This window comes from Danio rerio, chromosome 11 (assembly GCF_052040795.2).
Source record: "Danio rerio strain M-AB ecotype USA chromosome 11, GRCz13ab, whole genome shotgun sequence".
Lineage (NCBI taxonomy): Eukaryota > Metazoa > Chordata > Actinopteri > Cypriniformes > Danionidae > Danio > Danio rerio.
The window spans coordinates 24864313-24889630 of NC_141031.1; the positions used below are offsets into that span (position 1 = coordinate 24864313).

General features: G+C 36.6%; 2 protein-coding genes and 1 long non-coding RNA gene across 32 annotated transcripts in view; 1 reads left to right on the forward strand and 2 right to left on the reverse strand.

Moving 5' to 3' along the window:
* ppfia4 (PTPRF interacting protein alpha 4) overlaps positions 1-25318 on the forward strand; it is a 204800-nt gene that overhangs the window by 30147 nt on the left and 149335 nt on the right.
* LOC147841783 (uncharacterized) overlaps positions 1-25318 on the reverse strand; it is a 751871-nt gene that overhangs the window by 26741 nt on the left and 699812 nt on the right. The gene's annotated exons all lie outside the window — the stretch shown is intronic.
* On the reverse strand, positions 4182-23986 carry LOC141376600 (uncharacterized). Of its 2 annotated transcripts, none has more exons than XM_087273699.1 (2): positions 23695-23947; positions 4182-7742 (listed from the first exon to the last, which is right to left on the reverse strand). In XM_087273699.1, the coding sequence occupies exon 2, from the start codon at positions 6611-6613 to the stop codon at positions 6134-6136; it is 480 nt and encodes a 159-aa protein (XP_087129825.1). In that variant the 5' UTR covers positions 6614-7742; positions 23695-23947; the 3' UTR covers positions 4182-6133. The 2 variants fall into 2 exon arrangements, 1 of the variants encoding a protein (XP_087129825.1); XR_015502520.1 differs by lacking the exon at positions 4182-7742 and adding an exon at positions 18990-20852 and having other exon boundaries at positions 23695-23986.

Below are 25318 nucleotides of genomic sequence, written 5' to 3' on the forward strand. Positions count from 1 at the left end.
ATTTTTTGTGAGAGGACAGTCATCTGCTTTGTGGTCAAATTTTAAAATGAAGACATTTTAAAGAGAAACTGAGAGTTTCTCTCAGTAAAGCTTCTCAATTTTTGAAATGTCAAAATGCCTGTTTCAAAAATGCACATCATTTAAATTTTCTAAAGAGTCCCTCCCTCCATAACTGTTTTGTATCAAGCCAAGCACTTTAACACATAATGTAGCTTATGTTTGGTGCTTTCTTTATGCTTTTTAATTGTATTATGCGATCTTGATCTTTTATCTGTCACATTTTGATGTTGAAACGCGACTTTGATTGATCATCTTAAATTATTGTTTTTCTAAAAATAAATAATTAATCTTCTAGATTGGTCATGTACAGTACGAAATTGGTTATTAGACTGCCAGTAAATATCTATCGTTATACAGGTTAATTTGCTATGTGCATTATTTCTTGTTGTTTTCTACAAAAAAAAAAAAAAAAATCAAAAAAGTAACTTCAGTTTTCAATAGCAAATGACGATATTGCTGGATCAAGGTTTGACAATGGAAATCAAATGGATAAGTAAATAAATAAATAAATTCAACAGAAAACAGCCAATAATCAAAACCACCCAGCACAATTATAAAAAAAAAAAACATATATATATCCTATATATTTTCAGTCTTAGAAAACAGTTTTCTTTGTTTCAAAATTGCATTTGATAAATGTTTTTTTATGGATTCCACATTTAATCTGTGTTTTAATGGTTAAATATATTTTTCGGAAACTTTGTCTAATTTATTGAAATATGAATTGTAAGTTATACCGTTTACCGTAGTTTAATTTACAACTGAAATTGCTTACAATTTAATTATATTTTTGTTTTAATTGTTTAAAAATCTTGTATTTAATAAATTTGTGTTTGATCTTGTAATTCTTTTACCGGAGACAGAGATAAATATATTTAATTAATGAATTAAAAAAACTTCACTGGACATAGAAACACAAATTCAAGTATGCAGGGAACAGATGTGGAAAGAAACAGAAAAGGCGAGACCAGACAATGAACTAGGAAAACACAGGGTGACTTAGGAATATACTCTCATGTATGAGATTGTGAGTATAGTTTCAGCCATATTGGCCTATATAAAAAGCAACCTTTTATTTTCCATCAGTCCTAGTACACAATGTAACTACAGAAGAGTCCAGCTTTACATAGGAAACTGGTAATTTTAATGATGCTAATGGTCTAATTCAATTTAATGATTTTTGCTAAGCTAAAGCAAAAGGGCTCAGCCAGACCCAGAGATTGACTGAATGGATTCAAATATGCTGAAACTCAATTGCTTAATTCTAGGGTCATAGTAAAAAAAGATCCTATTTAAAAAATTGTGTTTTCTTTACTAAGATGACATACAGGTGACACTCACTGACTTAAAAAGTTAACAGAACAAGGGAAAACTATGAACATGAAAGGAACATGAAATATAAGTCCACGAACATGACATATGATATGTATTTTTAAAACTGGATTCTGTAATTCCGTTTCTATTTTCTGCATCGCAGAATTGAAAGGGCCTTAGGTAGAATATGAGCCTCACACTCAGCCATATTTACATGTAACTTTAATGAGATGTTTATTTTAAGTCTTCTCCTCCAGTATGCTATTTTGGACCTCCAGGCATGCCCAGAAGATCAATACAAACCCATTCATTCTCTGTCCGGCTTTGATGGGCGAATATAGATCTCAACACTTGGCTCCAGTCCTCGAAGCCAGAGAGACAATACAGTTATGAAGGAGTTCAAAAATGGTGGCGAAATGACTCTCGTTTAGCAAACAACAAATATTAGCCTGTGAATATTTACAGTAATCCCCACATGTGACCGTTTCCGTGTCCCGCAGCCATGAATGTCAATGTTGTTTTCCAGTCACCCGAGACGCCGGGTCTCTGTTCTGTATTTCTCAACCTCTAGTCACTCGTTTTAACTACCTCTCGAAATGTTTGGCTTTTAATAGAGGCACAAACATGAGCTCTTCTGCTCATGGGGACACTGTGATCTCCGTGGGAAAGCATGCTTTAAACATTCTCCAAAAAGTAATTAATCAATTTTAAAGTGATGTGTAAAGACAAGCTTTTCGACTAATGGGAATGTGCTGTATGTCTTCAGTTCAATATCTAGATGGGGCAAAAAGCTGATATCTAATAAAGCCTAGTTCACACTACAGGATTTGAGCCTGATTTGGCCCTGATTTGGATGTTACAAGCTTGCCGACAGATCGGTCTGTGATTGGGAAAAAATCTGCGAGTACCCAGCGCTCGGCAGTCTTTATAGTTTTGCTGATGCGCCGCCGACACCTCGCAGAAGAGAATCCAATATTTAGCATGCTGAATATTCCAGAGCAGTCGGTCAACTCGACCCCACGTGTGGTCAGATGTAGTGACGAGCTGCAGTCAATGAGAGAGCATATCAGCATTAGCTGAATGGCCGTGTGCTCAGGAGCTCAACAAAAACATCTGTGATTGGCCAGAATGGACATCAATGCACTCGCTTCATTCTGTGTTAACACAAACACAAGAGTAGGCTATATTAACAGTGAAACTAAAATTCTGTAACTATTAAAATTACCAAACTGGTCATTCTGACTGTTCTCATATAAGACATCATAATGTCACATCATATTTACATTCAAAACTTCTAATGAGATGTTAAAAATATAAGCTTTGAATGTCTGTCATCACATTTTATGACACCATTACCCTGAAATTATAAATTATGATCTTTTTTGGTAATACAGCCTAAAAATATAGAATTAAGATACTAGAACATACAATGGTCTGGGCTTGGTAGCTGTTTCGCAGCACAGAATATGCTGTTTTGAAAGATATAGCTGAAGCAAATTTATGTTTTTGCTATCAGAAAGTTGCATGCATATTTAAAGTCACAGCAAAAAGTAGCAGATATGCATGAAGTCATTTTAACCAATATGGTAATTAAATGCTCAATTCTTTACTGTTTTCTAATAAAAAATAAAAAAAGTACACAAAATACACAGAATACTAAGAAAACGTCAGGGTGTTATAGATATATTAGTTTCAAAAATGAACTGGCTGACTGCCTCGGTAGTTCTAGTGTTAAAACCACATCTCTGCACTTGAACCTTGCAAATACTAGGCTTAAGCTGATAGTTAACTGTCGCCTCCATTCGATTAAGTTGAAATGTTCAGCTTAAACGAATGGCAGTCTTTAATGCTTTGGTGCATAGATTTATGCTTGGTCTAATTTTAAATAAGACAGATATCAGATTATTACTGAAGTGAAAAATGTTCACACTAAGTTCACAGTAAACACTATTTATGTGCAATTATACAATAATTCTGTCTGGTTCTGGAATCTGATTGGCTGATAGCCTTGTGAATTTTGGTTGCCAATCTTAAGCCAATTGTAATGGATTGTTTTGGTTCAATTTATAATTTCCCCAACAAGCGCAGAGCCCGGGGGACCAGAGTGAGTGCTTATAAAGAATAGTGCCTAAATTAAATATTTATAATTTCTAATATTTATAGTTTCGGATACAGCGCTTTGGCATCCATCAGCCTGTCATAATGAGCAGAGTAAAGAATGTTTACGTTGTCCATCCACAAGATGATGACAAAGACCACATAAAAAGGCCTTAGAGGAGAAAAACTTGATTTCTAACTACAGCTGATCAAATCATGATTAAATTGGTAAGTGACATTCTAAGTCCATTTCTCTCTTCTGTATGTTGTAGTGCTGTGTTTACATGGTATACCATAGTAATTGTATTGTATAGAGTGTGAGATGGGACTCACATATCAGAATGTATGTATTTTTTGGTGGCCACTCTTTGTATAACCCTGAATTACTTTTTGATTGGAAATCTTTTTGTTTCTAATGAGCCTCCTGTTTTCGTTTCTGCAAACTAGTTCAGTAAAAAGAGAGAAAGAAGAAATGGGGAGATTAAGGAAATTTGTCTCTATAATAAACACAACGGTAATCTGGTAGTGTTTGAATTGCTTTGGCTTTTTTCAGGGATAATTATTGTGATCTCCTGATTGCAACCGAGAAATACAGGGAAAACGTTTCTAGACTGATGGCATTTTATGCAGTTCAGCCTTATAATCTTAAAATGTCAGAAAAATCACCCGTTTTGTCATCACTTTAGACATTATGCTAGAGAATCTAGATTAGATTAGATTCAACTTTATTGTCATTATACATGTACAAGTGCAAGGCAACGAAATGCAGTTTAGGTCTAACCAGCAGTGCAATAGCAGCAAGTGCAGGATACAGGTATAAGTTATAAAGTGCAGTTATAGAAAAACTATGGTAATATTTCAAATCAAATCACTTTTATTGTCACATCAGCAGCAGCACGTGTGCTATGATGAGTGAAAAGCTTAGGTGCTAGCTCCAGACTGTAAAAAATACAAATACAGTGCAAATACAACAACAGGGCAAAACACAGACAGTGCAAATGAAATGACAGTGCAAAATACAGACAGTGCAAACACAACGACAGTGCAAAATATAGCAGCATACTCCTAAAAAAACAGGACAATGTAAAATTGACAGCAATATGTAAAATGAATAGGTGTCCACATAGTTGTAGGCAGTATTGTTTCAAGCATGGATTGGTTAAAGTGCAGTGCATATTACATATTAATGGTGTGCAGTGAGGGGTATGGAAGAGTCTGTGTGGGGTGTGTTAAGTGTTCATCAGCCTGATAGTCTGAGGGAAGAAGCTTTCCTTCAGCTGGCTAGTGCGTGACCGGATTCTGCGGAACTGTCTGCCTGAGGGTAGCAGAGAGAAAGGTCTATGGCTTGGGTGGCTGGAGTCGCTGATAATTCTCTTGGCTTTCCTCATGCACCGCCTGGTGTAAATGTCCTGGAGGGAGGGAAGCTCACCTCCTACTACGCGTCCAGCAGTTTGCACAATCCTATGTAGGCCTTTGCGATTAGTGCTGGTGCTATTTCCATACCAGGTGGTGATACAGCCAGACAGGATGCTCTCCACAGTGCAGGTGTAGAACGATGGAAGGTGTAGTGCCTGAGGAAGAAGAGTCGTTGTTGTGCCTTCCTCTGCACTGCGTCTGTGTGAGCAGTTCATGTTAAATCCTCAATGATGCGTACTCCTTGAAACTTGAAAGTGCTGACTCTCTCCACTGGTGTTCCGTTGATGATGATTGGGGTATTCTTTCTTCTCTTTCCTGAAATCCACCACCAGCTCCTTTTTTTTGCTGATTTTGAGTGAGAGGTGGTTTTCCTCACACCACTGCGTCAGAGTGTGCACCTCCTCTCTGTAGGCCGTCTCATGATTATCGGTGATTAGGCCCACCACTACTACAGGAGTGGGCTGAGAACACAGCCCTGTGGAGCACCAGTGTTGAGAATCAGTGTGGATGATGTAAAGTTGTTCATTCTGACCACCTGGCGTCTGCCTGACAGGAAGTCCATGATCATGTTGCACAGAGAGCTGTGTAGACCCAGATCCATAGTGCCTGCTTCAACACCAGCTTGGCAGGCACTATGGTGTTGAATGCTGAGCTGTAATCCACAAACAGCATTCTCACATATGTGTTTTTGTTTTCCATTTGAGACAGAGCAGTGTGCAAGGTGAAAGCAATTGCATCATCAGTGGAGCGGTTATTCCTGTATGCAAATTGCAGAGGGTCAGTGTGAGCGGGCAGTAGAGAGCAGATGTGCTTTTTAATCAGCTTCTTATGGCACTTGCTGAAGATGGGTGTCAAAGGAACTGTACGCCAGTCATTCAAGCATGTGGTTTTAGCTGATTTCGGTATATAGATGGATGTACTATGAACATTATATACAGGTTGTATTAGCTATGAACAGATTTATAATAAATGAATATATGTACAGGTTGCTATACGTAATCAGAAGTGTGCAGATAGATAAACATAATTACAAAAGTATATGTGCAGTGGGTGTGTACATAGTTACAAATGTCCTTGTGCATTGGGTATGTACAGTTCAAATAAATGAATCAGTGCAATGTAGTGCAATGAATATGTGCCAATTTTAAATGGGCAAATGTTAAATAGTGCAGTGATTGTGAGGTGTATAAGTTAGAAGAGTGTGGGGGTGTATTGGGGGGCCAAAAGAGTCAGTTAGGGGCAGAGTTCAAAAGGGACACAGCTCTGGGGAAAAGGCTATTCGTCCGTCTGCTGGTTTTTGTCCGGAGGAGCCTAAAGCGCTCCCAGAACGCAGGAGAGAAAACAGTCTGTGAGCAGGGTGAAAGGTGTCTCTAAGAATACTGTGTGCTCGGTGCAGACAGCGTTTCTTCTGGATGTCCTCTATGGCTGGCAGTGTGGGCCCTGTGATGCGTTGGGCAGTTTTTACCACCCGCTGCAGTGCCTCACGCTCAGCAACAGAGCAGCTTCCATACCAGACTGTGACGCAGTTGGTCAGGATGCTCTCTATTGTGCAGCGGTAGAAGTTCACCAAGATAGCTGATGAAAGCTGGTTCTTGTTAAGTTGCCTCAAGAAAAATAGGCGCTGGTGAGCCTTCTTGACCAGGCTGGAGGTGTTGGTGGTCCAGGAAAGGTCCTTTGAGATGTGGGTCCCCAGGAACTTGAAGGATGAGACAGGCTCAACGGCCATCCCATTAATGTGGATGGGATCTTGTGAGCCTGTTCGTCCCTTCCTGAAGTCCACAATGAGCTTCTTAGTCTTGTTGGTGTTAGGGAGCAGATTATTGTCTGTGCACTAAGTGGCCAGATGCTGTATCTCCTCCCTGTAGGCCATCTCATCATTGTTGCTGATTAGACCAATCACTGTGGTGTCATCTGCAAATTTATGATGGTGTTGGATCTGTTCACAGGCCTACAGTCGATGGTAAAAAGGGAGTAGAGGAAGGGGCTCAGCACACAGCCCTGTGGTACACCAGTGTTGAGTGTGACGGTGGTGGAGCAGATGTGGCCTGATCTAACATTCTGAGGTCTGTTATTCAGATAGTCCATAACCCAGTTGCAGAGAGAAGTGTCAATGTCCATGTCTCAAAGTTTGATCATTAACTTAGAGGGTATGGCAGTGTTGAATGCTGAGCTAAAGTCAACAAACAGCATTCGTGCATACGTTTTTTTATTGTCCAGGTGTGTGAGATCAGAATGCAGTGCTATGGAGATGGCATCTTCTGTGCTCCTGTTGCCGCGGTAGGCAAACTGATGTGGGTCCAGTGTGGATGGCAGAGAGTCTTTCAGATGTGCCAGGATCAACCGCTCGAAGCACTTCATGGTGATGGGGGTGAGTGCTACAGGGCGGTAGTTATTCAGGCATGTTGGGCTGAGTGTTTCGGCACTGGCACAATGGAGGTGGTTTTAAAGCATGTTGGCACAGCTGCTAGGTTGAGCAACAGGTTGAAAATGTCTGTTAAAACCCCAGCGAGCTGTTCTGCACATGCTTTGAGGACGCGCCCAGGAATACCGTCAGGTATGATCTGAAGGCAGTGTTGCGTGCCTTCAGCAGGGGGCGCACCTCCTTGTTTATCCATGGCTTCTGATTCAGGTATGTGGTGATCTGTTTCTGTGTTGTAACACTGTCTATGGTGGTATTGATGTATTCCAGAACAGAGGAAGTGTAACTGTCAATGTCTGCGTGAGAGACATATGTGGCCTGGGAAGCAAACATACTCCAGTCTGTGTGATGAAACCTGGAGTGTGGAGTCCATCCCCGCTGGCCACACTTTGATGGTCCTTATTGATGGCTTCACACGGTTGATGAGGGATAAGTACTTGTGGGTGAGAAACAAAGAAAGGTGATCTGATTGACCCAAGTGGGGGAGGGGGGGGTCACAGCGTATGCTTCGGCCATGTTTGTGTAAACTTGGTCGAAAGTTTTGTTTTCCCTTGTGTGGCAGAAAATGTTTTGATGGAATTTGGGGAGCACTGTCTTTAAGTTTGAGTGATTAAAATCCCCCGCAACAATATAAGCAGCCTCCGGGTGAGCAGTCTGTTGTTTGCTGATGGCTGCATGAAGTTCATTCATAGCAAGCTTGGCATCAGCATCGGGAGGAATATAAGCAGCAGTTATTATGGTGGAGGTGAACTCCCGTGGTTGGTAAAACGATCTAAATTTGACCATTACAAATTCCAGGTTAACAGAGCAATGTCTCCCAACGATGACAGAGTTTGTGCACCAAGCTTTGTTAATATAAGTGCATTCAAATACTTGCTTTAAAGGGACATTTTTGTGAAGTAGCAATGGTTTCTGTTGTTCTGACGTCAGCTGCAGATATGAATGAATGGCGGGAGAAATTAGTTCCTCTTACAAAAGGGTTTTTAGACACTCTGTGTTAGATTTTTTTTATATATACACAATTGTGCCGTCAAACTGTTATATAAATGCAATATCACTCTCGTAGCAGTGCGATGTGGATGTATATCGTCGCCATTGCAGATATACAGCCATGTCGCACTGCTACTCGTGTGATATTGCTTTTATAATATATTGCTTTAATATTAAAATATTTATTTATTTTCTTTTAGCTTAGTCCCTGAGTTATTAGGGGTCGCCACTGTGGAATGACCCGCCAACTACTCTGGCATTTGTATTACACAGTGGATACTTTTCCAGTCGCCAGAACATGGAAGGTTCTGACTTTGCATTCAGGTTCATTACATAAAATTCACAAGCTCTGTTAGCCACACAGTACCTACAAACCCCAAAACCTACATTTTTTTCTCACTTGTTCTCTTATGGTTAATCGACTTTTTCCTTTTTCTGTGCACAGACATCAGGGAGTCTTTTATCTTTAGGGCAAGCACACAGGCATTAGGTCACATCCACATATTCTCTAGTCTCTCTCTCTCTCTCTCTCTCTCTCTCTCACACACATACACGCACACACGCACACACACACACACACACACACACACACACACACACACACACAGGCCAGTGCTCTTTAATTGTCACAGATTGGATGCAATCACTCGCATGTAAACTAAAGACACTGGCAAGGCGTGGGGAGCAACTGAAGCGTTTTTCTGATCTGTGCCATTCCTTTCCGCTCAGATTACCCATCTTAATTGGCATTCACAAGACTATGTTTGGTTGTGTGTGTGTCTGTATGAGTGTGTTCCTGGTATTCTTTATGTTATTCAAATGTCCTGTCAAATATAGTAATACAAGTCATTTTTGACCATTGTGAGAACAAAGATAGTTTGTAAAATCATACAGATGGTGATTTTCTTTGAGGGTTATGATTGGGGATATGTTTAGATTTAGTGAGTAGAAAATATTGTTAGGTCAGTGAAACAATAGTGGCAATGCCCTACAAAGATAGCCATAAGCGTGTGTGTATGGCCCTGTGTTTGCTGCAGCTGAGACTAAAATAGATATGATCCAATTTAAGCATACAGTATGCACATGTCTTTTTGAAAGAGATGAGCAACATTGACAAGTGATTTCTTGATTTTATGGGATTTTTTCTTGGCAACCATAATTGAACAGTATCTTGTGTGGGTTTTTGTGCTGATAATAAGAAATTACAATAAAGTCTCTGTCTAATTAGTTATTCATTGAATCATTCATATAAATGATTTGTTCAAACAAATTAGTTGTCGTTTTGAATTGAATCGCTGAATCAATGACTCAAATGTCTTGCTTAAAAACAGATACATTCAACAATGACACACCATCGTGCTGAGTCACACACAATTTGCTTTGGTATATGGAAACAGAAAAAAAGTATTGTGTCTAAATTGTAATTCACTAAATATTAACGTAATGTTTGATAGACTCAAATAAAAAAAGACAACACATTTGCTTGTTTGTAACTAACTACAGTGTATCATATATAAGAAATACATACAGAGCTATTTATTTATTTATAATTTGCTTTCATAAATTACTTAACTTGGACGTCTTCATGCAGTGAGTGCTTTGGAACTCTCACTTAGTAATGTGTTTGTTTTTTGCGGTAACACTTTATGATGAGGTTGTATTAATTGTAAGTAACAATGTTGGGGGAAATGCAATATATATAATGTGCGTTATGTAATAACATTACTTTTCCAAAGTAATAAGTAAAATAACACTGTACTTTTAAAAATAAGTGATATCATTTGAGTTACTTAAAAAAAATGTAACGCAAGTTACTTTTTGCCTTGCTTAACTGGCTTTAAAAAACATGTTGCAGAATAAAAATGATCTTTGATTTACAAACTCAATAAGAGAGCGTGCTGCTAGGGAACAGACAGTCCGCTCGCACTCATCATCATCATCATCATCAGGTCTCCTTTTTCACAGCAGATGAGTCAGTATACTGTTCTAGTAACTGAATAACTCAGGATATTGTTTTTTTTTAAGTCAGAGGGAGTATTCGATATGTTAGTACTTACTAAAGACGCAAACCGTTTCACGACAACTCGTGAACTAGTTTAATGAACTGGTTCGACCGCTTTACTTAGAAGATTCGGTTAAAACAAATGATTCATTCACAAATCGCCCATCATCATGCAGTCAGTCAAAATGGCAGCCGGGAGACTTACATTTCTGCAGTGGATTTTTGTTATTTTGATCTCATTGAGGAAAAGAAGTGGATTGTTGTCAAGTGTAGTTTATGTGTAAGTAAGACTCTTGACAACTGCAAGGCACACAACATTGAATTTTTTTTTTAATTGGATGCCTAAATATTGGACGACTAAACTAAAAAAAAAGTTTATTGCTTTTATTGTTGAGGAGACTGTCTACTGCAGAAGTGACTACGTTTTGTAATATAATATATATTTTTTTCCTTTGCAAAACGATTTACACATTTGTTATGGCCATGTGAAGAAAATGATTTAATGCATGAAGCTCAAAGATTTATTTCAATTCATTTTGTTATTAAAAATTTTAAAGGTTTTAAATCTGTTATTGCCTGAAATTATTTCATGTTAGTACTCTTAGGCTTTATTGCAGTCTTTATCTCAATGGACAGTGAATTTACTTAACATAACACAACACAAAATGTACAAAAGTAACAAACACATTACTTTACATGCTTTCATTATTCTGTATATATAGAATGTATAGCTCTCGGCTCAGAAAGGTCTCAAAATATACTATTATCCTACATTTTTTAAAGGAAAATTAAGGTGTAGGCTATATAGTGGCTGTTGCAAAGCTTCACTATAAAACAGCTGCACGTTCTGAAAGAGATCAAAGCTCAGATAGGTAAGGAAAAGTAACTCAAAAGTAATATAACACAATTATTTTGTACAAAAAGTAACTTATTTGTAATATTGTTATTGTAATATATTGTTAATATATATACAGTTGAAGTCAGAATTATTAGCCCCCGTCGAATTTTTTTCTTCTTTTTAAAATATTTTCCAAACGATGTTTAACAGAGCAAGGAAATTTTCACAGTATGTCTGATAATATTTTTTCTTTGGGAAAAATTCTTATTTGTTTTATTTCAGCTAGAATAAAAGCAGTTTTTAATTTTTTAAACACCATTTTAGGGACAAAATTATTAGCCCCATTAAGCTAGATTTTTCCTCGATAATCTAACAAGCAAACCATCGATATACCATAACTTGCCTAATTACCTTAACCTGCCTAGTTAACCTAATTAACCAAGTTAAGCCTTTAAATGTCACTTTAAGCTGTATTGAAGTGTCTTGAAAAATATCTTGTGAAATATTATTTACTGTCATCATGGCAAAGAGAAAATAAATCAATAATTAGAAATAAGTTACTAAAATTATTATGTTTAGAAATGTGTTGAAAAAATCTTCTCTCCATTAAAGAGAAATTGGGTAGTAAATAAACAAGCTGTCTAGTAATTAAGGGGGGCTAATAATTCTGACTTCAACTGTATATATATATATATATATATATATATATATATATATATATATAAATATATATATATATATATATATATATATATATATATATATATATATATATATATATATATATATATATATTGTAATGTATTGTTAATATATTACAATATATTATATATATATATATATATATATATATATATATATATATATATATATATATTAACTCAATATTTCTAATGCACTAGTTTCAAAAGTAACTTTCCCCAACATTTGTAATTAATGCATTTACTAACATAATCAAACAATAAACATTTATTACAGTATTTGTTTACGTTGGATAACCTTAGTTAATGAAAATACAGTTGTTCATTGTTAGTACATTTTAACTCACAGTGCATTAACTAATGGTAACAGGCGTTCATTTGTATTTTAATAATGCTTTAGCAAATGTTGAACTATGATTAATAAATGTTGTACAAGTATCAGTTACTTAACATTAGTAAATACATTAACTACTGAAACCTTATTGTAAAGTCTCACACATTGTTAAAACAACAGTTATCATAGACAATAAAAATCATGTTAGTAATTACATTTACATTTTAAAAATATCACACATCAAAAGGCAGGATCACCTTTGCACTTTTGTTAAAAATAGATCACCGTCTGATCCGCGCAATGCCAAACTGTTTCCATGGTAGCCTTCATAAGATTAATATGGCTCTAGAAATTCACAACGTCTTGTTTGAAACATCTGGTGACTATAGGCAAACGCACGGCATGATAAGTTTCTACAAACCGTATTACATTTGAGATCACTTTAACTGATGCTCATTTGAAAGTCACTGTTCAAGAGTATGCATTAGCATGCTGACCCTACATACGGATTCCTTAGAGAGATGTTAAATCTTTATTTGTGGAAATTGCTATTTAGGCTATCATCTTTTGAAAGGCTGCACCTCACATCTAAACCCAAAGGTGTAAATGGTCAGTGACGTCCTTTCACAGATGAGATTTCACCAATCTCGGTTCTGGAGGGCCGGTGCCCCTGCAAGGTTTAGCTCAAACTTGCCTTATCAAACCTGCCTGGGAGTTTCAACTATACCTAGTAAGCCCTTGATTAGTTTGTTCTGGTGTGTTTGATTAGGGTTGGTGCTAAAATCTGCAGGACACTGGCCCTCCAGGACCGAATTTGGTGTCCTGTGCTTTAAAGGAATGAAATGTATTGCCCTCATTGTAGCTATCAAACAGTCAGCTCTATTAGGTGCATTAGCTAAAAGCCTAGTTTGTTTAAATCAATGGCAAAATGGCATTTTTGCTAAATTATTTGGTACTGGTGAGCCTACTTTCAAATCTAGGGCAGTATCCTTCAACAGGGGGTCTGCGGTGGTAGGGGGTCCACAAATTTTTTGTTTTGATCTTACACTAATCTTCATGAAAAAGATGGAATACACAATCTACAGAATGTTAACTTGCCTTAAGTTGCAAGGAAAAATAAAAATGTAGAATACAGAAATGTTTGTCGGTTAATCATTAATGATTGTTGAATATGTTGTGAATGCATTTAATATTACATGTTGTTTAAAATGCAACTCTTAATTTTAATAATATAATTACTTTTTTTTAATCCCCAATCTGTCCATGGCTTGTTAAAAACCCCTGAGGTATGAACTAGGCATTCTTTACACACCATGCAAATTACCTTATTTGGCTTTTACACATTCAGCGTAACTTATAGTGTAATTTTGTTGTTTATGTAAAAATTATCTCCAAATTTTCAAAGTTTCCACTACAAAGAGAGCAATTCTCTGTATCAGTAAGCTGTGTTTTTGTTGAACTCCCCCAAATGCTTGTGCTGTTGTCTTGAGATTTATTCCCAGAATGCTCATGTCACAATATTCTGACATTAAATAATTCCCACCCAAAGGGACAGGCCTAGGTTGAGTTGTTTGACAGCACTTTGTGTGTGAATCCAAATGTTAAGTGCCATCTGAGCCTGTTATGTTCAGTTATTTCTCTTTAAAGGCAATGAAAAGAAATTAATTAACTGTACCTACACATATACTCTCCTGAAAAAAATACTCATTAAATTAAAATGGCAGTCTTTTGCATCTGAAGTCTTTATTTGACTGTCAAAAAGGCTTAGGCTTAGCCAAAAATGTACAAATATGCATAATGGTCATGACTGTAAATGTAAACAATTGTGGAAGAAATAGCATGTGTAACAGTACGTTAGATCTGTGAAAAAGTGTTTCATGGACATGCCAACATTGTGTCTGTGCACTTAGAAAACTGTACATGGGGAGTTTAAACTCACAAATCTATAAAACACATCCATACGTTTGGTTTGCTTTTGTCAGAGTAACTGAAGCACAAGCTGTAAAAGCTCCACCCTCTTCTAGAAAAGAGCATGGATCAACAGCTCATTTGCATTTAAAGAGGCACTTATGAAAACTTCTAACCCAAAACAAACATACCTTTATACTATGGCATAATATATGATCCATGTGTGTTTTTTTTTTTTAGCTAAAAAGAAAGTCAGACGAACTCCTTTAAACCCAAAACTTAATAGTTTAGTAACATTTGATAGTTTCACTCCAATATGTTGAAATAAATTTGTTTTAAATTATCCATTTTGCTTATTTAAACGGTTGAATACAGTCAGTTCTCACTTTCTCTCTGCCTTTTCCTCTTCTATTCCTTTCTTCCACAGATCTCTGTGACTAATATTCTTTACCACACAACAGTAATCTCCATTGTCAGTGTAATAGGCTCTTGTTGTGTATAACTGATAGTGGGTGTGCATCGGTGTGCCAGACAGGGATGGGCTGTAATTAAAAATAAGGGGCATGCGTGGCACCACGGCCTGTTCTAGAATGACCATGGCTGTCTGGGTCGACGCTCACAGGGACTCGTTGACAGGGTCATGTCATTCGTGCCACTTCTGGGAAATAGTGCAGAAGGTTAAGATGACGGCATTGCACTGCCAGCGGCATTTTTTGGAGGAGGTTTTGGCTGGGAATTCAAATGTAGGCCATTTGAGTCATTACATTTGGAAGCAGTTGTTGGTGCATAGATAGTCTAATGTTTTCTCTTGAGGAAAGCGTCGCATTGTTTTGATGGTACGGTTGAGCACTGCCCTTATGTGCTATAAAAAGCTTGTGACAAAGTGCGTCTATTTAAGTGTATGTAAACATGACCAGTATAGCTTTCTCGAGTTGGGTATGCTGACCGTTTCACCATTCAGAAGTCATTTTCAATATCTCGTGCCCTGCCTCTTCACTGTCTGCACATTTGTCTCTCTCTTTCCATGTTTTTTTTTTCTTTTTTTTTTTTAAATGGCTCGTGTCCAGGGGCCCTGAAAATCCAGTCTCCTTGGAAACAGTGAGACGTTGTGGCAGTTGAAGTCAACTTTACATCCACCCCAAGAGGTGTAAACAGTCGGCGACTTCCTTTTACAGATGCACACATGAGGAAACAACCTTGTCAGATTTGAGGATTGATGGGTTTATTTTGTGCTAGATTTTTAGCTGTTCTCTAGACGAGCACAAATACTGGCAATCAACTTTTCTCTTTGAAAACTGACGAAAAACTAGTCAGTCAAAGGGGTGGTTCAAATCAAAATGGAAATTGTGTCGTTATTGCTTATATACTCCAAATGTTTGATGCTTTCCCGAGTTCTCTTGCCATAAAATGGTTATTTACAGTAAACTCCTAAATTACCCATCTTGGCATATCTCTTAAAGGCGTGGTCCACAACAATACTATATAGTTGATGCGTAATGTAGATGTATGAACATAAACAACATCTCTGAATGTAATACGCTCAAAGTTCAATGGAAAGGGAGACATTGGCTTTTACAGAGTTAGCTTAGAAAAAAGCCTACAGTGAATGAAGTTTGAAGTACATCGAAGTACATTCAGGTTAGTGAGATCCCAAACGCTTCAAGTTATGTGTATTCACCACGCACATACACCCCGTGCAGTGAAGGGGCGTTGCCAGAGGCACTGTAATGTTATAGCAGAGAAGGCTAAAATGCTGTCCAAACGCTGCTATTTCCACGGAGCTTGTTCTAGTGCTGTATTTGGGCTTCCAGAGGACACAACACAAAGAAAGAAGTACTTACAGTTTAATTTTAATTATGTTTCAGATAATTATAAATATATATATAGCTAGCATTTGACAAAGGACAGCTTCCAGAATCTCTCCCAGTTCAGTGCTGGATTTGGCTAAAAACTCCTCAAAGAAGGAGCAGCTCCAACCATAATAAACAAAGCTGTGGATTGTAAGCCACAACCTGTAAAAATTTTTATTTGATAAAATCTATCTATTACATGTACAGTTTCTAGCTTTAACGATAACAATTTAGCTACAAATTCTTATTTATCCACTGTAAACAGCCACAATCTTCACCGGCACATGCAGTGTCTCCATGTGGCTGTTTTCTATGTATTCTACATCTCAAATAAAAAAAAAAAGATATGTGAATGTTTCATATAGAGGTATAAACCCACACTGGTCTCACGGTTCGGTTCGGTTACAATTATCATGCCATCGATTCAGTTCAGTTTGATATCTCGATGCATCATGGTGCATTGACGATGCATTCCATTCACAGTTTTATATTTTCACAGCACAGTAATTCTTGTACTAAAATGTATAAATATATTTACATACTACATGTAATACAATTTTGTCCTTTAATACAAACAGTCAGATATATAAACTGTACCTTTAAACAACACAAGCATTTATAGTAAATAAACAAATATAAATATTTCATTCACTTTCCTTGTCTAGCAAGTTCTTTCTTACACCCCTTTGATTGGTGACACTCTCAACAGAAAGGGCTGCTATTGGTTTTCAATATGCTGTCGCTCTTCACAGATGAGGGACACTGACAAACGACAGTGTCGATCACAGCAGATCCATGTTAGACACTGTGGCAAAAACTACAGACACACGCTCATGTCGGTATCCAGAAGTATTGATGTAACAGCCGAGAGGAGAGGAAACATCACGCCAGCAGGTCAAATAGCCAATGAGAGAGAGAGAGAGAAAGAGAGACAAGGGGGGGCGGGTGCCTTTGCAGAAGACTCCCGGAACTTCCGGGACTTGTCTGTCTGATTTAGGCTTAAATTGATGCAGCTCACAGCTACTCTAACTGACATTATTTACACAGTGCAAAAGCGCGTGGTTTTAGGGGCATTACGCTTTTCCTGGTGACGTGGAGCTGATCCATGAATAATAGCACATTATGTTAGCTGACCAATCAGAGCCTCTTGATGGTCGGCTTTTTGAAGAAACTAGAAAATATGATAGTCGTTTTCATGTTAGCTAAGTAGCTGTATATTATCCAAAGTAAGATACATGAAAACATAATGTGATTTATTTTTAATTTTTTTTTACAAATGACGCATAAACACAGTCTTTTGCATCTTAAAAACGAAACCAAGACTTAAAAATACACTCTGGACCACCCCTTTCAAGTAAAAAAATATGTCATACTTGTTGGCAGAATGATTTTGCTAAAATTACAAAATTCAATTGTAATTTTACAAGAATAAACTGTAAATTGTTATTGCAAAAATGGTGATTCTTAAGATGTGTGAATACAAATACAGAACACCATCATCGTAACTCAAAACTAGGGACAAAATACATTAAATCGTTAAAGAAGATTTTACAAAGATGTAACATAACACCTAAATTTACATGAATAATAAAAATTATAACTGTATTTCCTCAGCCAAATTATGAGTTCATTTTTGGGATGAAGTTGCAATTAATTGCTCGTAAAATATGAATGCTATTGAAGAATATAGTTAAAAATCTGTGAAGTACTTAATTCACGCTCCCTAAACTGAACGTTTAAGCTCCCATGAATTATTCAGAACATGATTATTTATATTGTTGGACATTTTCTTTAAAGCTTTTCAACAGCTAATGCCAAGAGTGCATTGCATGCGTTATGCACATGCTGTGTTTAAAAATGTGTCATTTTAACCCTGTAGGCCATAAGGTGCAGTCATGCATTTCCATGCAAACTGGCAAGAGCAAATGACGGGCAGACTATTTATAATTTGTCAGTCAGTTATGCACTGTAGTATAGAATGTGTATGTTATGTATTACCTGTTCTTTAAGCTGGATTATTGTTTTTTTTTACCATCATACAGGGGAGATCAATTTAAAAACACTTAATCTCATTAATTAATTGATTAATTCATTAATTATTCATCAGGGGTCACCACAGCAGAATGAACCGTCAACTTATCCAGCAAATGTTTTGCACAGCGGAAGGTCTTTCCTGAAGGAAAATGAATGAATTAATTTTTGTCTCCAACGATTCTGAAAAAACAATAATACCCCACCACCTTTCCAACAGTCATTGTTTTTGCTTCCATATATGCCAGTTTTAGATGAAAATCTGTAAAATCATGTGCTGTGACTTCTGCTGCATGGTACATGCTTGATTTATTGAAGTGTATTAGATTAGGCATGATTTTAAAAGCCCAAAAGAGAACATGCTTTTCTATTAATGTGCTCAGAGACAGAACAGAACACAGACATGTGTTAGCGATCTCTTAATATTTAGTCACAGAACAAATCCTCATTTTTTATTTAATAATTAAACATAAAAACGTGATAATAAAAATGCATGTAATAGTAAATAGAATCCGTGTGACTCTTAAAGAGACTATATCCAGGCTATATGCCTGCTGCCAACTGTCTTTATCACTATAAATCAAACATCGTTTCGGACTTGTCCGAAAATCATTCGTTTGCAGATTGGAAAAGATTAATGTCCTCTCCATTCCTCCTGTACACTGTGTGAAGGCACGCAAAAGGACACATGACAAAGCAGAAATTCAGAAGAAGAGTCAGAAGAAGAGTTCAGTTCAGAAGAAGAGTTCAGTTCAAAATCGAACCCAAAATCACACAGTATATGCTAGGGTAGCACGTTGTCAAACTATTTGGCATCGTAATATGTCTAATGTGAAGCATCGCGATGGATGATGACATCGTCGTCAGAGGTGGCAGTGAATTAATTATTTATTATAATAATTATAATTAATGAATTGATAACAAATTAATTATTTGTAACCTACCATTTGAAATACCTGAAACGCATGGTCTTTGTTTTTACCCATAACCAAATCATAAATAAATAAAGATTAATTACACACAAAATATCACCTGTCAATCACTTTTTCCATGGCAGTGATCTGTGTCGTTATAATAGCATTGACAAACTTAAAATTACTAAGTACAAGCGTGAAAGCAAAATATTGAAGTAGAGTACTGACGCAGTGACATGTTACATGATAAATTCAAAAGACAGAAAATCAATTAATCTTAAATATCATGTTTAACAACTATAATGAGTCACAATCCAGCGGTACATCCTTAATAAACTGTCCGACGTGCACTAGGGTTTTGTTCTCAAGACTGCCTGGAGCTCAGACATGCACATATGCTAGAGAGACAGATAGTGTGTGTGTGTGTGTGTGTGTGTGTGTGTGTGTGTGTGTGTGGTCACGTTTTCAGCGGTATAGTGTGGATGGAGGGCTGTTCAGAAAATGTTAGGTGAAACGCCAGTGTGGATTGTTTTTGTTCTAAAATGCCATTTTAAAACTGAGATGTAAACGGGGCCGTGTGTCTTTTATCACGAGTGAGTTGCTGCTATGACAGTGGGAGGGACGAAGGATCGCGATGCTGGCTGAGCATCATAATGTCTATCAGCCATCGGCGATATACAACAGCATCGTCTATCGACCCAACCCTAGTGTATGCTCAGCTTAAGAGGTTTGGCATGAAATCAAAATTGAAAATTCTTAAATGTATACATGTATAGTATTGCTTGTTATGAATGATGTAGCAGTGCACTTCATTGTTTTGTAAAAATGTATTTTGCCCTCATAATCTTTGATATACAATACCATAACCTTCCTTCCCCCTCAAAAGGACTTTTCTTCCCTACTGGTCACATGGAATAATTTTAGGGAGGGGCTACTTTTCTATTTTCGTCTATTAGTCAATCTTCCTACATTTTGTTAGCAATGTCTTTTTTCCAGAAATCCAATTGGTTCCCAAAGGATGAAATTATACACCACCATACAACATTTTTTTCCTTTTTCAGAACTGATTCAATTGAATGTACATCACAATATGGGGGAAAAGGGACAATCTTAACATTTGTTTCATGCTGAAATTAAGTAATTTGCCTCCATGTGCCAGATTAACAAAAACAACAAAGAGGTATTCAAAAGTGTTCAAATTTTTGTTTATATTTCATTTTTTATACTTTGCTTCAGAATATACGTAACTCATCATATACGGTATGCTTAAAAATGTTAGGATATTTCAAATAGGACTAAGCAGTAAACGTAAGAAATTGCAGCTTGTTCTCCTGCGTATATGTGTATTACTCCTGTTTAAATAGCTGTCCTGTCCTGACTCATATAGTCAGTTGTGGAAGAGTGGGGTGTGGTGTCTCTAATTTCAGACACAAAGAGACAACACTGTTTGCCAACAACAGTGTCATATAAGCCCAGTAGGGGGCGACTCTGGCGTAAACACAAACACACACACACACACACACACACTCTAACCACACCTCTAACTCAATGTGATCCTGCTCGCACACAGACGATAGTGTTGTTGAATTGACATTGTGTTGACAGATAATAGATTCTTGTGAGGTGCTATTTCAAGTCGTCATTCGTTCATATTACAGCTCTTGTAGCTTGCGTTATTTATGTTGAGAATTTGCAAAGTAAACTGCCCCAGATTAGTCACGACTTGAGGAAAATATTTCTTCCAGCCTCGTGAGATCAAGACAACGTGGTACATAGTAAAAAAAAAATAGTGCTACACCACTCCAGAAGCATTACATCATACTAATGCTAATCCACAGTCTGGCTGAGTACCGTGGCTCTTCATTATTCATAGAGCGAGCGCAGAGGCGCTGGAGCTCTGTTCATGGGCTGTGCTGTCAGGATCACAAGCTACACCAGTCCTGGGCCAAAAATACCATCCAGATGCTTCCGTTAAGACCTTGAGCACAGAGAGAAGTGCACATTTATGATAGTGTCTTAAACATGAAATTCAAAAGGACAGTATGTGTCTGCTCTGTATTGAGATATTTGAATAGTTGGTTATGCCATCATTTTTAATTGCACAAGGATGGCATTTGCATATTGCATATTACTTTGAATTCATTACTGTCAGCTTTCCCACAATTGGTTGAAGTGAACATGTACAACCTCGTTGACCCTGTTCGTTTTTTAAATACACATTATTGAACATATTAGCTTATATATATATATATAAATATATATATATATATATATATATATATATATATATATATATATATATATATATATATATATATATATATTAAAATAAAGTAAATAAATTTTATCAAATCTCAAAGTGAATAAGAAGGTTTCAAATGCAAAAACCTCTAAGTGCCATCTAAAAATTTCTTCTACAACGAGCATTTTTGTAGCCTCTAATGGTTATGTAGGGCTGGGCGATATTGCAAAAAAAAAAAAGTCACAATATCATGTTTCATATCATATAATATTTTCATTTATTGAATACTTTTTAACAAAACATTTAGGAATATTAGGGTTGTTATTTACCCACTTTATTTTAATTTACCTACACTAATTCAAATAGCTTTAATAGTCAAAAACAAAAATATTTAAACTAAATATCTCTTTATAATAAGTGTTAAAGTGACTCTTAAACTTGATAAATAAAATGTTACAAAGTTTGTGCAATAAAGTGTAAATATTGAAAAATGAAAGAAAATTTTAAGGTGCCATTATAATGATACAGTAAACCTCCAACTCTGTAAACAACAAAAATTATAATTAAATCTGAGCTTTCAAATAAAGGAACCAGCCATCATAACTCAAATACATACTGCAACATTACAAATTGTAAAGTTGAATGACTATATTTCGTCCTATGCTAAAAAATCTTTGAGATAGTGTGCTAGTGGCTGGGATGCACAAGAAAAGAAACCAAAAAGCCACTTTGGTTGACATCCTTAAATCCTTTTTACTTACAATCTCTTCAGAGCTGCTAGCCACCGTACTCATTTTCAAGTGTGTTATTATTTTGACCTGAAATGACAAGCTCGCCTTCCCCTGGTATCCCTCATAACTAGGCAATCATTTTCTCAAAGGATGACAAATAAACAAATTATTTCTGCAGCTATGATGTAAGGTTATCTAGAAAAGTAAAAAGCACTGCATTGTTTGGGTGCACTGTATTTGTCTAAGGTAGTTAGTCAGCCATTATTACTGAAATGTGTATATTCCATACAATGTGTACAGCAGATTGGTTAGTTCTACTTACATGAATTGTGCTGCCCTTGCTGGATTCTGAAAAGTTCAGATGTTTTCAACTTGCTGTAACTGGAAAATTTGCGTGCAGCTTGCACAACATGTGCGCATTGCTCCTATATGTGCATCATGCAAGTCGTGCTCCTCTATTGGAAATGACAAACTTACACCCTAAGCTTATTGGCATTGCTTCCAACGCACGCGCTCAGCAGCCACATTTTAATAAAACTATAGCACTTCTTACCGAAACTTCATAACAAATATTTTTTTATTGATATTGACAATGGTGTTTGGTGAATAAATATCGATACCAATTTTAGCACCCAGCCCTATGTTTATGTTCAGTTATTTCATGTTAAAAGCGGTAAAAGTGAAATTACTGATTTCCCAGTAATGGGTTGCAGCTGGAAGGGCATCCGCTGCGTAAAACGTATGCTGGATAAGTTGGCGGTTCATTCTGCTGTGATTAATTAAGGGACTAAGCCGAAAAGAAAATGAATGAATGAATGAAATTACTGAATCAAGATATAGGAAAAATGCTGCGAAAAATGCTAACTTTAGAAGAACATTTTAGACTGCACTTAAAGGTTTTTGCATCTGAACTCTTCATACTGTATCTATTACGGTTGGTTAGGATGTTGTGATGCCTGAAATAGCTTTATTGTATGGTATTAATACAAATTTTGAACGAGCAATTTTAGTGTGCACTTTATCTTTTCTGATCAAATTTTTATTGATTTTACATATGAGTGGTCACAGCATCTTTAAATTTTCCAAAAAAAACAAAAACAAAGGACGATCCACTCCTCAACCACCTCAGCCTCCACTGGTGCCAAAGTCTATACTAGAGGTAGCCAAACTCTGTCCTGGAGGTCCGGTGTCCTTCAGATTTTAGCTTCAACCACAGTTAAACACATCTGAGCCAGCTAATCAAGCTCTATCTAGTTCTTCTAAAACTTCCAGCCAGGTGGGTTGGGGCAAGTTGGAGCTAAACTATACAGGACACCGGCCCTCCAGGACCGAGTTTGGACACCCATGGTCTATACCATCCCAAAAATAACACTGCAATAAAGACAAAATTATACAATTTTTATGATATTAGTTAATTATATTGGTCAACAACATTCTTAACAACCATAATTTGAAAATCAGTACACATCATTTTTAAAAGTAGAATTTAAACTAATTGTAATTAAATAGACTTTTTAATATGTACTGTTTTATTTTGTTATATAGCTAGAGAAAAAAATACAGTTTACTATTTTAATGATGGTCATTTGTTGGTTGATATAAAATTTTTTTTCAACTTTATAACAGTACATCACTGTTGATAATTTTATGTAATCTCAATAGAATTGATTTATGTTTAGAAATTCATCCAACAGCTTTTTTTAAATCAACAATCCTCTTTCACTATCAAAGCAATTTGTATATTTAGCTATAATTTAGTAACATAATAACTTATATAATATTTATAATAACTTTCATTTAATAATTTACACTGATATATGATTGTCTATACAATAAAAAAAAAATACCTGCTAATGTTGTCCACCCGTTACGATCAGTGTTTTGACTAGACAGTCCTCAAGGTCACTGAAACTCATCACCTGTCCGTCCCGAACCGCAGCTGCACCACTTGGCCGTCTTCCAGACCCATCCTGTAACACTCTAAGAGCTTATAGGATCATTTCACATGTTCACATATACGCTGAGATGAATGCACACACAGAAATCTGCAGCAGAGACGCTTTAAATACAGCCCTGAACTCTTTCGTCTCAGATGTCTCTGGGTGGCCGCTGTAGCTCTTTCCTCTCCGGGACGCGCCTGATTTATTTATGAAATGTGATTTTTCTCTTCCGGCTGGGGAACTGAAGCTCCTCGCAGGTTAGCACTGTTGTCTAAAGGCTGTCTGGTGCGAATGCCATTAAATCAAAGACTGAGGTAATGTTTGAATTAAACTAGTATGTTTTTATTTGACACCATGCTTTAAAATGAAAACAGTTCTCATTGCAAAAAGGCTCCATCTATAATACACAAATGAAAATGCATGTCTTAAGATAAAAAAAATAGCTATTACTGTACGCTCAAAAAAAAATCTTTAAAATGAGCTGAATCAACACAATTCTTGATGTTTTTAGGGGACAGCTAATTTTTAACGAAACACAATGTATAATAATATTTGTTATAAAAAGTATTCATTATAAACATCACACAGAGGCATAGCTGTGGAGACTATAAGATGAGTCTAAGGGCCCACGTACTTTGGGGGCCCACATATACTGTATGTCAGGTCTCAAACTCAATTGCTCAAGGGTTTTGCTCCAACCCTAATTCAACACCGCTGATTTAACTAATCAAGGTGTTCAAGACTACTAGACACTAGTCTTAAACACCTTGATTAGTTTGATTAGCTGTGTTTAATTAAGGTTGGAGCAAAACTGTTAAGAGCAGCGGCCCTCGAGGAATTGAGTTTGAGACCTATGCTGTACATCAATTTATTGTTTCAGTAGCAAAATATTGTTTCAGTATCGATTTCACAAAATGCGCATGCGCAATAGTCACATCGCAAGATCTGTAATGTCGAACCAGTTTTAAAATTGACCAGGAGCCACATTTGAAAACACTCATGATTTGTGGAGTCATTGCAATGTCACCAAAGCATTTCTCATTTATGTGTGTTTTCATCATTTAAGTCTAATATGTTCAGGCATAAATAATTACGTTTATAACTGTATATATATAAAATGATGAAGAGTGTACACTGTTATTTTGCATTTGATTATTAAAGGGCACCTGGTGAAAAATCTACTTTTCTGTAAGTATAGTGTATACACCCTCATATTGGGGTGATATAAACACACACAGTCCTTTTTTTCTTCAATTTAACAACATAAAAACGGTGGACCAATTGGAGCCGTTTTCAGACCGACCGAAACTTTACGTAGGAGAGCGGTCCCCCGCCTACCAATATTGATTGACAGCCTCGCGTCAAAATTATATCCTCAGTTTCTTGTTGCACGTCCGCCATTTTCAGCATGTGAGTCAAAGCGATATCACTAAAGCGATATCACATTGGGCTCAACACAAGATCAATATTCTCCACATTATCGCTGTAATTAGAGTTATGGCTTGTACCTTTTGCGAGGCGCGGCGCCGTG

Bases quoted from the DNA above. Each gene is read 5' to 3' on its own strand.
- LOC141376600 (XM_087273699.1), bottom strand. From the start codon at position 6,613: ATGGCCGTTGAGCCTGTCTCATCCTTCAAGTTCCTGGGGACCCACATC.